Genomic DNA, 14,368 nt, shown 5'->3' on the forward strand with positions numbered 1-14,368 from the left:
AGCAAGAAATCTCTTTTTAAAAAACAGCTTTATTTTCTCTTTGCATAATATAAACATTGATTTATACATTAGGTCTTTGCTTATTATATAGACGTATTTATTATCTTAAGTATCTTAATGACAACTATAATTGATAAATTGATGAATATGCATGCATAACATTCAGTTATGGTCTCTTCAAGAAAAATGATTAAAATTTCTTTTTTTTTTTTTTACTGAAAAGTAATCTTTTTCATTGATGACTAAGGTAAAGAATGCATGTTATATTATTTTAGGGTACAAAGTTATTTTCTATGCTTTTTTTCAAAATATTATATTCCAGATCTTTCATTTCTTTACTTTGGCAGACAAATAGTTTTATGAGATTTAGACTGTCTTTTCTGGATTTGTGAAAGTTCTGGTCCTTGGCTGTGGAATTTGGTCCTATTAAATTTAGAGCTTATCTCCATTAGAATACTGTGGATTTTACAAATCTCTGGTTTTCTCTGCCACTATTGCACCACCCTCCAGTGTCTATACCATGGAGGAGTTAGCCTCTCAGCTCCAACCCCTATCCTAGAACCTATGGTCCTTTATTTTCAGCCCTAACACTCAGCTGCTAGATCTATACTCCCTCTCCTTCCCAACCTCTTTATACTTCTTTTTCATAGAACCATCTTCAAATCAATACTAACATTGCCTCTAAAAAGGACATATTGATCAACTTCCTATTGTTTCCCTCACCATCTCTGTGATTTCCCAGATCAACACATCCTTTCTTGACCTTTATGTGCTGCTGTCTTCCTTTATTCAGGTCAAGGATTGTCTTTCTTTTTATATTTGGCATATAGTACTAGTGCTTAACAGATTTTTTTTCCAGTCATTATTTTTCTTTGTTCTCTGAGAGCTCAAATTTTAAAAACTTCTTCCTTTAATTCTTTTATCAAGCTTTTGAGCCAGTACTGACATTCTTGCTCTTGTTTCAGTATCATTTCTGGGGTGCTGGAGAACTTACTAGTACTGAAGAAAAAGCTATGGTTTGAGGTTTGGAAGTGGATTAACATGAACATAGCAAACAACTTTTCAGCAATGCTTCCAGAAATTCTGGGAGTGAATTCCCCAAGTTCTATTCAATGGCGAAATTATGTAATACCAGCCAATAATGCCCAAGACTAATAGGAAAAATAGTGAAAGGATTTTATTGAGGCTGAATACATTATAATATTTCTTTCCTTCCAGTCTTGTATAAGTTTGAGTTCCTGTTTAGGTAACAGGTAAAGAAAGACTAATGTGGATACTCATTAATCATTTTGGTTGCCATAGACGTGACAAAGGATTGCTAAGGTGGTAGCTAAGAATAAGAATAAGGTCAAGAATAGAATAAGAAAATAATAAGTTCAAAGTGATATCCAAGTTCACCAAAACACAGATATCCCAATATCTGGTGATTTGGAAGTTTGAGTTCAAGAGTCACCCCCCCAACTCTAAAAATTACCCCCCCAAAAAAATTGACTGTTAAATATTGATGGACAGCCCTACAGAAAGGCCATAAACTTAGACACAAGCTCTGAATTCAAAAGCAGGATTCAAAGTAAACACATTGGAGAGATGGTGGCTACCTCCACTTAGGCTAATTCATCACATATATAGACATGGCCAAATATCTTAAGATGTTCTCTAAGGCCGAGCCCATGACAAGATTAATTTGGGATGTGAAAGAAAACTGGCAATCTATCTACTATAATGCTTTCTCTCCTTTTAAATCTAAAAGTTTGCAATATTAGATCAAGGTAGGTGTTAAAGGTCTTTGGAATTCCTAAAAGAACCTCTCCACATTATTCAACAGGGTATGCTGTTTTTCATGAGATAGAGTTCAGTTCAACAGGTACTCTCAGATAAAGGACAGAGATCAGGGATTTCTCCATGAACCATCTGCATTGTTATTATGCTTTATGTTCTAAGTCACTAGGTACTCTCTTAGGAGCTAGAAACAAGAGCTATGCTCTCCATCCATCCATCAACCACAAAAGCCCCAAGACTACTTCCTATCACAAAAGGATTTAGTGCCAGAAGATTGGATTCAAATCCTGGCTCTGCCACATACTTTGCTTTCTGCAAGCCACGTGACCTATTTGGGCCTCAGTTTGTTGTTCCTCAGTCTTTCAATTGTGTCCAGCTCTTCATGAACTCATCTGGAGTTTCCTTAGCAAAGATACTGAAATGGTTTGCCAGTTCCTTCTCCAGCTTATTTTACAGGTGAGGAAACTGAGGCCAATATAGTCAGAGTCAATATATGTAACTGATTAGATAAATCTCCAGACAAAGGAAGGGAAGGGTCTGTGGGTCTGAAGAGGCAGGGTCCTAAGCTGGGAGGAGAGAAAGGGTCAAGTCAGATTGGATTTGTACTGTGCATCTCGAGTGCCCATCCTTGCAAGGACTGAGACAAAGTGGAAAACTATTTGCCATGCAGCAACTTAGAACCAGGAGAATTTTATATGAAATGAAGAAACTCAGGTTAAAAAAAAAAGTCAAGTTAATTATATATCTCAACCAATTCTTTTTATTTGTGTTTCCTTCTCCTCATTGTCACAGAAAACACTAGCCAGGTCATGGGTGCGGTCTGCCAAGCTTTCTTCTGACTTAACAAAGACAGCCAAAGTGTCTGGTGACTGGTATTTCTGAAATTGGTCCTTATATGGCAGAGTTGATTTATTTGGAAGGAGGAAGAACAAAGGAGACCTTTTTGTCAAAGAGCAAAGTAGCTCCTGGGAGGCTGGTTATCTGCTTGGTTTTCCCTGTGTGTCTGCATTTATATTACCCTTTCTTGGCTCTGTCAAGAAAGAGTCTCATGTGGCTGGCAGAGCGCTTAAACTGCTGGAAGTCTTTTTTTAGAAAAAAATTATTGATATTTTTTAATTTTATGTCACTTACATTTCCCAATTTAACTTTTCACAATGCCTCTGTACCTAACAAGATTGTGGGTCCTAACATCATGTGCCTGTCTATAAAATGTGGATTTTACTATATTAGCTAAATATAAATACTATGGATTTGGAAAAACTACCTAAGGCTATGATACATGGAATAGTATGACTACACTCTGTATTAGGACTATATGTACTGTTGGCATAAAAAAGCACCTGGCTCTTTTATTACATCTAGATGATACATGATTCATGCGTTGCTATGAAACTGTGAATAGCATAGTTAAAAATCCTTAAGATCAGAAAAGAAATAGGCTGATCAATGACAGGACAAGAGTGAGGGATAACCAACTGACAGTTCATGTCCTTCACTCGTATCCTCACAATATTGAGAAAACAAAAGAAGGTGCAAAGGAGGTCTTAGCCGGCTTCCTTGTTCTTTCTCAGTCAATTGCTTCTGCCCTATTAGGATAAAATTTTTGGAAGGCATTGGCAAAAGTCACATAAGATGAACAGCGATGGATAACCATAATTTGAATTATTTGAGAATACTCACATTGATAAACTCATAGATCCATTAAAAATTTTACAATATGGATTTAACATATATTTTAACATGTATTGGACTACTTGCCATCTAGGAGAAGGGATGGGAGGAAGGAGGGGAAAATTTGGAACAGAAGGTTTTGCAAGGGTCAGTGTCGAAAAATTAGCCATGCTATAATAATAATTTAAAAAATAAAAAAATTATAAGGAAGATAAAATTGTTATGTATGGTATATATATCTCCACCTCCATCCCCACCCTATGGAAAATGTGCAGGTATTCTCTGTTTCTATTTAAGCATTTCTCATCACTGGGTTGAGTCCCTCCATTAGTTACTGGTTCAGAAAAGTATAGTGCCGGATGCACAGCAAACAGAAACGACTGCTTCCAGCTGACAGGATGGAAGCACTTTGAGGACAAGATAAGTCTCCAATTATGGGATGGAGAAAGAAAAAGTCCTTCCCTACCCCATCAAAATGACAAAACAGGTCCTCACTCATTTCTAGAAGAAGGGACTAAATTATCTGGGCTTCTATCAGAGGACCCTGGCTGTCTTGCCTTTCCTTTTGTGTTTCCTTTCTTCCAATATAGGCCTTTTGAACATGGTAATGCTCTGGAAGGCTTGCAAGTGCTGATAATACAGTGTCTTCCAGAATGGTTCCAGATATGGTAACAAGATTGGATCGGTGCTTCCAGAAACATTGGCTTCAGAAATGGAAGCCCCCAGAAGGAAAAATCTGTTTTGTGTTTAATTAACTCTGTGCTCAGTGGAAATGAAATGTGAACTGGCTAATTAACAACTTTGCAAAAAACCTGCTTAGATCTCAACAAAGCTTGAATATTAGCCTTCTAACTGATTTCAATAGTAATGATAAATACTATATCCTGTTTTAATCATTTAGTGATTTTTTTTATTGCTTAGCATTCCCTTTTCTGTCTCATACCTGACATATAATTGTTTATTTAAACTTTCCCTTTGCAACACTGGGAAATGAATGTAAACTGTTTGCATTTTTGTTTTTCTTCCCGGGTTATTTTTACCTTCTGAATCTGATTCTTCCTGTGCAACAAGAGAATGTTCGGTTCTGCACACATATATTGTATCTAGGATATACTGTGACCTATTTATCATGTATAGGACTGCTTGTCATCTGGGGGAGTGGGTGAAGGGAGGGAGGGGAAAAGTCAGAACAGAAGTGAGTGCAAGGGATAATGTAAAAAGTTACCCAGTAATGGGTTCTGTCAATAAAAAGTTACAATTATGAAAAAAAAATAAACTTTCCCTTTGCTGGGAAAAACCTTTAGAACATTTCTAAAACTAGCAATTCTTTTAGAAACAATTTCCTGTTTCGAATATGAAAATTGAGGATATTATTTCTCCATTGAGAAATCAGACTACTCCCAGAGCACTGGGAAATGGAAAATAAAGTAGAGGCATCAGTACAGGTTGACAGGCCCTGTGGCAGTGGCCCAGGAGGGCCTAGCTACCCCTCATGCTAGATTTAGTTGAAATATTTTAAAAGATCATTCAGAAAAATCCATGGCACAATATTTGTAAAAAATGTCTAGGCTACTTAGACTTAAGTGGCATATTATTCACAGAAAGTAAATTCATTTGTCACGTTATCAAGAAAACATTTGGAATGAGTCTATCATTAAACTCACCATCAGATTTAGTGTGTCGAAAACTCTCCTTCGTCACCCCGAAGGTGTTCTTACCCATCACAGACTGGGAAACATTAGGTTCTGAGCAATGTTTTGGCACCGGAAAATCCAGGTCAGCACCAGGAAGCTCTTTTAAGCTTTCCTCTTTCTTGAGAAGGAAAGGGAATAGAGTCTGTTGCCTGATTTTAAATTCCACCATCTCAGTTTCATTTGGAAGAGAAAGAGATCGTTCGCTTGCCCACTTTTTGTGCATTGATGTTGTCTGACTAAGAGGGAAAAAAAACCTCATTCAGAACTTGTTTCCTCACCTTCCCGGTCTTCTGTAATAGCATGTAATAGCAAAAAATGCTATTTTTTAAACTCAGAAATCTATCATAAAGGCCAGGTAACTAATTGGTAAGATGGGAAACACATCTGGGTTGGACTGGCCTGGAAGTGAACAATGATGTGTTCCAAAGCCCACCTTGGCTAGAAAATAGACTCAATTCAATCCTACTAACATTTATCCAGTGCTTGCTGTGTACACTGCAAAGTGCTAGGCACCTGAAATGTAAAGGAGAAGGAGAAGCAGGAATAAGTATTTATATAGCACCTACTATGTGCCAGACCCATGATAAACACATTTTAGAAACATTATCTCATTTAATTCTAAAAGCAATCTGAAGAAGTGGTACATTATTGTCCTTTTACAGCTGAGGCAATTGAGGCTTAATAGAAATTAAGGGACTTGCCCAAAGTCACACAGCTAGAAAGTGTCTGAGGCTAGAGCTGACCTTGTCTTACTGACTCCAGGCCTGAGTTCTGCCCTCTGGCCACTAGCTACCTTTGAAGTTGAAAATGGAACTGTCTCCAGTGCTCAAAATATAATAGGGAAATGAATAACTTCACTGCAAGATTCAGGGAGGGAAAGATCACTCTTACTTGAGAGGATCATAAAAGATTTCAAGAAAGAGATGGAGTTTAACATAGTCTTCAAGATTTAAAGTCAGCTAAGATAGCAAGTTAGAGACAACCCAGATGAAATCTCAGGGCCTCAAATCAAATTTGGAGCCACCCCCAACAAAAATTCAGTGATAGATATTTTTCTAGCCTAAGAGCATTTGGGAAGTCTGCAGGATATGTCTGGGACACCAGGAGAGAGGCTCGTTCAGAATCCACACAGGCGATGGCTATGGTCACAGGAGTAGCTGCAGGATCTCTCAGCCCAGGAAGCAGGTTGGACAACTGGTCAAAAAGAGATGACAGGGATCCTTCCGCTGACATTAGGTACAGCTATCACTGACTGGCAACTCTATTGGCCACATGCATTTCTGGGTTGTAGTTGCAGCATGGAGAAAGTTCTGGGGGTGGGTCACAAGGGAGCAGAAGCCCTGGTCACTTTTTTGCTGATGCTTGTAGCTGCAGGAGATCAGGATCCCTTCCTGAGTAAGGATCAAAGTACAGAACAAAAGTGCAGAGAGCTCATCTCTCCCAGCATCACATATCTTGGAAGCACCAACACATGCAGACCCCAGAACTGGCTGTGAAAACAGTAGCATCAAAAAGCCTGAAACTTCGGACAGTGCCTCCCCAAGCCCAACTTTAAGGTAAAAGTCAAAATCAAGAAAAATACCGGAAAATTTGAGTAAACAACAACAATAATAACAAAAGAATTCCACAAAAAGCTGATATGGTGGCAGGGAAGACCAAGACATAAACCCAGAAGAAGACAACAATGGGGGTGGGGGGGAAGAGGGAGAAGAGAAACTACAAAGAAAGCATCAAAGAAAAATGCTAATTGGACCCAAGTCCAAAAACAAATTCCTAGAAGAATTAAAGAAAGTGATAAGAGTGGTATAGAAAAAAATTAGGAAAGGAAATGAGGGCAATATAAGAAAATTATGAAAAGATAGTTAATAGCTTGGTGTTTTTTTTAAAGGCAGAGAGACATACTGAAGAAAATAACACCTCAAAAAAAAGAATTAGCCTAATGGAAAAAAAGAGGCACAAAAATTTACCAAAGAGAAGAATTCCTTAATAAGCAGAATAGGCCAAATGAAAAAAGAGGTATAAAAATTCACTGAAGAAAATAACTCCTTAAAAAACAGAATTGGCCAAATAAAAAAAAAAAAAGAGGTACACAATCTCACTGAAGAAAACACTTAAAAATTAGAATTGGGCAAATGGAAACTAATGACTTCATGAGACATCAAGAAACAATAAAATAAAGTCATAAGAATTTTTAAAATAGAAGATGTGAAATATCTCACTGGAAAAACAACTGATCTGGAATATAAATTAAGAGATAATTAAAGAATGATTGAAGTACCCAAAGCCATGAACAAAGTAAAAGCTTAGACATCATATTTCAAGAAATTATTAAGGAAAAATGCACCAGTATCAGAGGGCAAGATAGAAATTGAAAGAATCCACCAAGTCCCAGGCAGAGTAAAACAAAATTTATCAGCCTCTACATTAAAAGATCAGAGGACTTGGAATGTAATATTCCAGAAGTTAAATAGCTAGGATTATAAACAAGACTAGCCTAACCAGCAAATCTTTCAGGGGAAAACATGGATGGTTAATGAAATAGATGATTTGCAAAGCATTCCTGATGAAAAGACCAGAGCCGAATAGACAATTTGCCATTCAAACACAAGACTCAAGAGAAGCATAGAAAAGTAAATGTACTAGCTGTGTGACCCTGGGCAAGTCACTTAAGCCCAATTACCTCAGGGGGGAACATAAATGTAAAAGAATAACCATGTGTCTCAAAAAAATTAAACTTTTAAAATTCCTACATGAGAAAACAATACAAACAACTCCTAAGAATTTTAACATTAACAGGACTATTAAAACCCCTATTAATTTCCCACATAGAAAGAGGGTACAAGAATGAGTCAAATATGTTTGAGTGAAGGGGAGAGAAAAAGAGGATACCCTAAAAAAAAAAGGGAAGGGAAAGGTAGATTAGGGAAATTTTCTCACATAAAAGAGATGTGCAAAGAGAATTTTTACAGTGAAAAGGGAAATGGGAATGGAATGATAGGCAATGTTTGAACCTCACTCTCATCAGAACTGGTTAAAAGAGGGAATATATATTATATATCATATATATATATATACACACACACACATATATGTATATACATATAAATATAATATGGAGGGATTGTGGATATGGGGGATAGGTGTACACACACACACATACTCAGTTATTTATAGAAATGTAACTTGCCCAACAGAAAAATAAGAAAGGAAAGGGATAAGAAAAAGGAAAGGAAGTGATAATGGGGAGAACAGAATAAGGTAAGTAGACTTATGAGTAAAGACAGGAGAGAGAGAAAAGAAAATGGGATGTAGTAAAAAATATAATAATCATAAATGTGAATGTGAATAGGATGTGCCCATTTGTGAAATGAAAGTGGAAAGCAGAATGGATGAGAAATCAGAATTCAAAAATATTATTTACAAGAGACATACTTGAAATAGAAAGAGATACATAGAGTTAAAATAAGTACCTGGAAAAGAATCTAACATGCTTCAATTAAACTAAAAAAGGCATAAAGAGCTATCATGAACTCAGACTAAGTAAAAGCAAAAATAGATCTAATTAAAAGGAATAATCAAGGAAAATAATTTTTTTTAAAGGGACCCCAGATAATGACATACTATCAAAAAATTTTACATGAAGCTTTTTTGATAAAGACCTTAATATTTAAAAATAATAAAAGTCATTCTCCAATTGATAAATGGCCAAAGGATATAAATGGGCAGTTTTAAGAAGAAATCAAAGTTATCTATGGACATACAAATGTTCTAGATCACTATTGATTATAGAAGGGCAAATTAAAGCAATTCTGAAGAACTACCTCACACGGGATGAATGCTGGAAAGGAGATGGGAAAAAATAGGTGCAGTAATGAATTCTTGGTGAGTTGTGAACTAGCCCAATATTTTGGAGAACAATTTGGAACTAGGTCCAAAGGGATATAAAACTAGGCTCCAAGATGTCAAAGGAAAATGATTTATATGTCCAAACTAATTATAGCAGCTCTTCTTGTAGTAGCAAAGAATTGGAAATTGAGGAGATGCTCATCAATTGAAGAATGGCTAAACAAACTGTGACATATGACTATGATGAAGTTTTATTATGCTGTGAGAAATGATGAATGAGGAGGAGAGTGGTTTCAGAAAAACATGGCAAGACCTATATGAACTGAAGTAATATGAAGTGAGAAGAACCAGGAAATCAATGTACACAGTAACAGCAATATTGTAACAATGACCCACTATGAAGAATTCTGCTACTCTGATCAATATAATGATCCAAGACAATTCCAAAGAACTCAAAATGAAAAATTCGCTTCACCACGAGAGAGAAAACTGATGAACTCCAAGTGAAAATTGAAATATAATTTTCTCACTTTGTTTTTCTTGCTTTTGGGGGAAATATGGCTAATATGGAAATATATTTTTGCATGATTTCACATGTAGGGTGGATATCATATTGCTTGCCTTTTCAGTGGGTGCAAGTGCAGGTATATGGGAAGGAGAGAATTTAGAACTTAAAATTTAAAAAGAAAAGAATGTTTAAAATAAATACATAAGAAATTTATAAAAGAATAAGGAAAATGTCAATTGGCATAAATAAACAAAATATCAACTAGTAGAAATAAGCATGGAATCCTCTGAAGAGTGGGGGATTATATGCAGAAAGGTATAAGAATAGAGAAGAGCAGCACGAGGCCAGGAAACAACAAGGAGTCAAATTTTAATGGCATGTAAAATATGATAAAGGAATCACAATGAAATGAGGTTGGAAAAGTAAATTGGAGCGACATTTAGTGGATCCTGAATTTCAAGTTATAGAGGTAAAATCAATAGGTTTTGGCCAATGATAGGATGTAAGGGTAGCATAGGATAGAGAAAAGGACCAAGATCAGTGTAAGGAAAGGATGAAGGACAATTCTGAGGTTTTTGATTCTGGGTGACAAGGAGGGGTATGGTACCCCCAAGAAAAATGGGGAGTAGAAAGAGCAACAATGAAGAAGACTCAAAAGAGCAGATCAGAGAAGTTATCAAGGGAGAAATACTTAACAGTATTAGATACTGTTGGGGCTGGATTGGGGCCAGAGAGAAATGTGGACATTTTGATTTGATAATCAAGAAATCATCAGGGACCCTAGAATGAGCAGTTTGAGATAACTAGTAGGAAATCAGATTGTAGGGTATTAATGAGAGCCTGGATAGTGAGAAAGTAGAGGTGAGAAGTATAGATTATGACTTTCAAAAATGTGGTCATAAAGAGGACCACATGAAAGGGAAGTAGGACATAGAATTGTAGCCTGAGGATAAGAAGAGATGAGAGAATACAAAAAGAGATGATATCAAGAGCACAAATGAATTGGTTAGATGTTTTAAAATGGGGCAGAAGGTTCAGTGAATAGAGCTCGGGGCCTGGAGTCAGAAGGACCTGAATTTAAATCTGACCTCAGACACTGAACTGGCTGTGAAATTGTAGGCAAGTCATTTAAACCTGTTTGCCTCAGTTTCCTCGTCTGTAAAATGAGCTGAAGAAGGAAATGACCAACCACTCCAATGTCTTTGCCATGAAAACCCCAAAATGGGTCATGAAGAGTCAGATACACCTGAAAAACAACGAAACAATAACAAAAAATATTTTGAAAGAACAAGGCTTACCTTATGTTTGAAAAAAAAAAGGGGAAGGAATAGAGGATGATAGAGAACAAGCTTTATGAATCGTAAAGGAAAAGAGATTATCTGCTGAGGAGGGTGGGGAGAGTATCAGCTTGAAGTGAAGGAAGATTTGGAATTAATACCATGGGAATACTAAATTTAATATCATATATTGGACAACTAGAAATTCAACTTGACATGAAATGAAACTATCATTATAGCAAGTGATTAGCAAATTCCATGTAACACTACAAAAAATATTCCTTACTTGTGTACTTCAAAATCATTGTCAACTTTGCTCATTTGTTTGGGACTGCTGTCTTCTCTTTGAAAAGTAATAATAATTTCATCACCTACAGAAACATAATAACAATGGGGGGAAAATATAGGAAAATATTATAATCTTGATTATGCAAATTAGTCTTCAAATATCAAAATAGTATTGTCATTAAACAAGCACTCTGAACCAATATACAGTTGATTTAAAGAAAAATCCTGGTTATGTTATACATTCTAGATGTCTTGAAGGATCCTCTTCAGAATTGGTGCTAGACTAGAAAATAAAGGGAATTTCCAAGTCCTGAAGATGTTAAACTATTTTCAGTTTTCTAAAAAACCCCTATTATTTATGGAGAGTTTACTCAGGATATGAAAATTATTTTTTAAATTTTGATTTGTGTTTCAGCCTTCAGATTTGTTTCTAAATCTCAGTCACTTAATCAACTCCAAATACATTCTCTCTTGATTTGCCATATTGGCAAATCATTAGATTTTAGCCTCACTGCAATTCAAATTTGAAAACTCAAGAGATCCACCATCCTCAGCCTCCTCAGAACTATTGGTATGTACCACCATCCTCATTTTATCTGAACACTTACATTGAACAAAGTATTTTTAAAAAATTAATAGGTCATTTCCAAAGGGAATTTTTTTCCTTAGAGTCAAATAGTGAAGGGAGGTATTGTTTTTTTTAAATTAAAACAATTATAACAGGTTGTGATAAGATGGTGTCATAAAAAAGCCTTACCTAGTTTTTACCTTTCTCATTGTTATTCCAATATTTCTAACATTTCACAACACAAAAGAAACCTTTATCTAATAATAGCATTACTATGGAAAAATCAAGTTTTTTGCCTTTCCAACAGTTTACATTAAATCTATTAATAAAATAACATGAATTAATATGAATTCACTAAATATTGTACTTCAAGCATCTATAATTTTGTCACAGTGGGTACCCTCTAAATTGAGAGGGATTTTAAACTCTCTCTCAAAAAGTTTACATTCTATGAAAGGAAAAAGCAAAAAAAAATTTTTTTTAAAGAGAGGAAACAGCAAGTACATATGTCAGTATACATAGAATATATATAAAATTATAAGTTAACTACAAAATAAAAATAGAATTGAATAAAAATAAAATCGTTAAATAGGAGGTAATTATAGAGAAAATATATAAATAGAAATAGAAAATGCATCAATTGGCAACTGAATGGATATATGGAAAGAAGGGAGTGAGCAGTTCAAAATAATGAAAGGTTACAAATCTGGGAAACTGGAAAAGTGGTGTTACTTTTGACAGAAATAGGAAAGTGTGAAAGTGGATTTTGATTTTGAGAGAAAGATCACTAATTTTGTTTTAGTTTGTTGAATTTGAGGTGTCTCTTGGACAGCCAATTTGAAATGTTCATTCTCTGAAACATGCATTTTTGAACATAGCAAATGTATGAATTTGTTTTACTTGATTATCCTTATTTGTTAAAAGGATCATGTTTTTTTGTTTTTGTTTTTGTTTTTGTTTTCCTTATTTGGTGAGGAAAGAACTACCAGTAGTGTTGTCAAAGGAAAAAAAAAAAGAAAATAAAGAAAAAAGAATCACCAAGAAATTTTTTAATGCACAGAAGTTCTGAAGGAAACCAATAAGCAGAACAACCTTAAAGTAACATTAAAAATATTATGTACTTCTTAAAAAGACAAGCTATACATAATAAAGATTTTTAGTTTCACATATAAACCTTTTTTATTGTTTGCATATAGTAATTTTTTTTCTTTTTTAAATATTCTCTGAAATTCAGAATAAAAATAAGATAAAATAAATGTCCAGACTCATAATACTAAGTTTCAATACTAGTAATTCATAGACTATTCACTGTTATGTATTGAGATAAGTCAACACACAGTAAGAATTCATTTATTCATTTTTAACTTATATATCAACTGGTACTCAGAAAATTTCTGTAGGGAAAACTAAAGCAAAAGAGAGGAGCTGGATCAGTACATCCAAAAACAAAAAACAAAAAACAAGGTAATAGAAAAAATATAAACAAGAAAGAGGCCAAAGAATTTGGATATAGAGGAGGCAGTGACAGAAATTTTGTCAAGGCATGAGATAGGAGGGTAAGGGAAAAAATACCTGGGAGTATTTTCAAATCAAGAGGGGTACAAGATTCATAGGAATCTGTCAAATTTGAAGGGCTTTTCTCTTATTAAAGTTTAAAAGATAGGTGGATGGAGCACCAGCCCTGAAGTCAGGAGGACCTAAGTTCAAAACTGACCTCAGACTCTTAACCCGTCCTAGCTGTGTGACCTTGGGCAAGTCACTTAATCCCAATTGCCTCAGTGAAAAAAGGAAAAGATAAAAATTTGAAATCTTTAAAACATAAAAATTCAAAGACTTTGTGAAGACATTTTTTACATTATGTGACAATTTACCTACTGAAAACCAAATGAAGTATCAATATATTGAAAAGGGAGCTATTGATGATATAAATATTATCTCTCAATTGGGTAATTAATCCCTTGTTCCTCGAAATTGAAGTTCTTTCAAGATATTCAAGCTTTGAGAACTTGGTTTTGAAAGTTATAATTTTGCTTATTCAGGGGATTTCTTTAATCTATTTAATTATTTTCAAAACAAATGACTCTAATGGTTTTAAATTGACCTAACTTAATTATTGCACTTGGGCATGCCCAGGCCAAGTGAAAGTGATGAAGGAGATACTGAATGAATAAGTCAAAAATAGGAAAGAATCCACATAAAAATGTATGCCTTGGGGGGACATTAGTGGAAGCAACTTGTCTGAAATAACAGAGCAGAAGAAAGATGTTCTGAGAAGAATCTGAAGTATCCAGAATAAATAGCATTCAAGATATTTAATAGATGAAGTGATGGTAAAAAAAAAAAATAGAGGTTATAGTTTGTGAATTGTGCTAAATTTTTTGAGTATTAGAGTGAACATGGTACATTTGGAAATGGCCCAAGAAAAATAATCAAAAAGATAAATGAATAAGATAACGATTTGCATTCTACTAGGAAAAAATCACAAGAGTACATTGAAGGATTAGAATTGAAAAAACAAACAAACTAGCATTTGTGATGGGACATAAGAGAAACAGAACAAAGAATTACTGCCTGAATAGACATGAGATGAAATAAAGGGAAGGATAAAAGGAAAGATCTCATTTGTGGGAAGAGAAGCAGGAAAAAGATACACTGGTTTTCCATGGATGTGAGTATGGATCAAATATAATATGAGTAATTGAAAGTTCTAGACATTGAGTCTACCTTCAAATCCTGA

General features: G+C 34.9%; 1 protein-coding gene across 1 annotated transcript in view; it reads right to left on the reverse strand.

The window, feature by feature from the left end:
* MAP3K19 (mitogen-activated protein kinase kinase kinase 19) overlaps positions 1–14,368 on the reverse strand; it is a 58,455-nt gene that overhangs the window by 23,655 nt on the left and 20,432 nt on the right. Inside the window, exons 7-11 of the mRNA XM_051990632.1 lie at positions 11,062–11,146; positions 6,624–6,693; positions 6,205–6,338; positions 5,072–5,380; positions 4,008–4,186 (exon numbers count right to left, since the gene is read on the reverse strand). Coding sequence (XP_051846592.1) covers positions 4,008–4,186; positions 5,072–5,380; positions 6,205–6,338; positions 6,624–6,693; positions 11,062–11,146 — 777 coding nt within the window. The remainder of the gene's footprint in view (positions 1–4,007; positions 4,187–5,071; positions 5,381–6,204; positions 6,339–6,623; positions 6,694–11,061; positions 11,147–14,368) is intronic.

Source organism: Antechinus flavipes, chromosome 3, assembly GCF_016432865.1.
Source record: "Antechinus flavipes isolate AdamAnt ecotype Samford, QLD, Australia chromosome 3, AdamAnt_v2, whole genome shotgun sequence".
NCBI classification, from domain to species: Eukaryota; Metazoa; Chordata; class Mammalia; order Dasyuromorphia; family Dasyuridae; genus Antechinus; species Antechinus flavipes.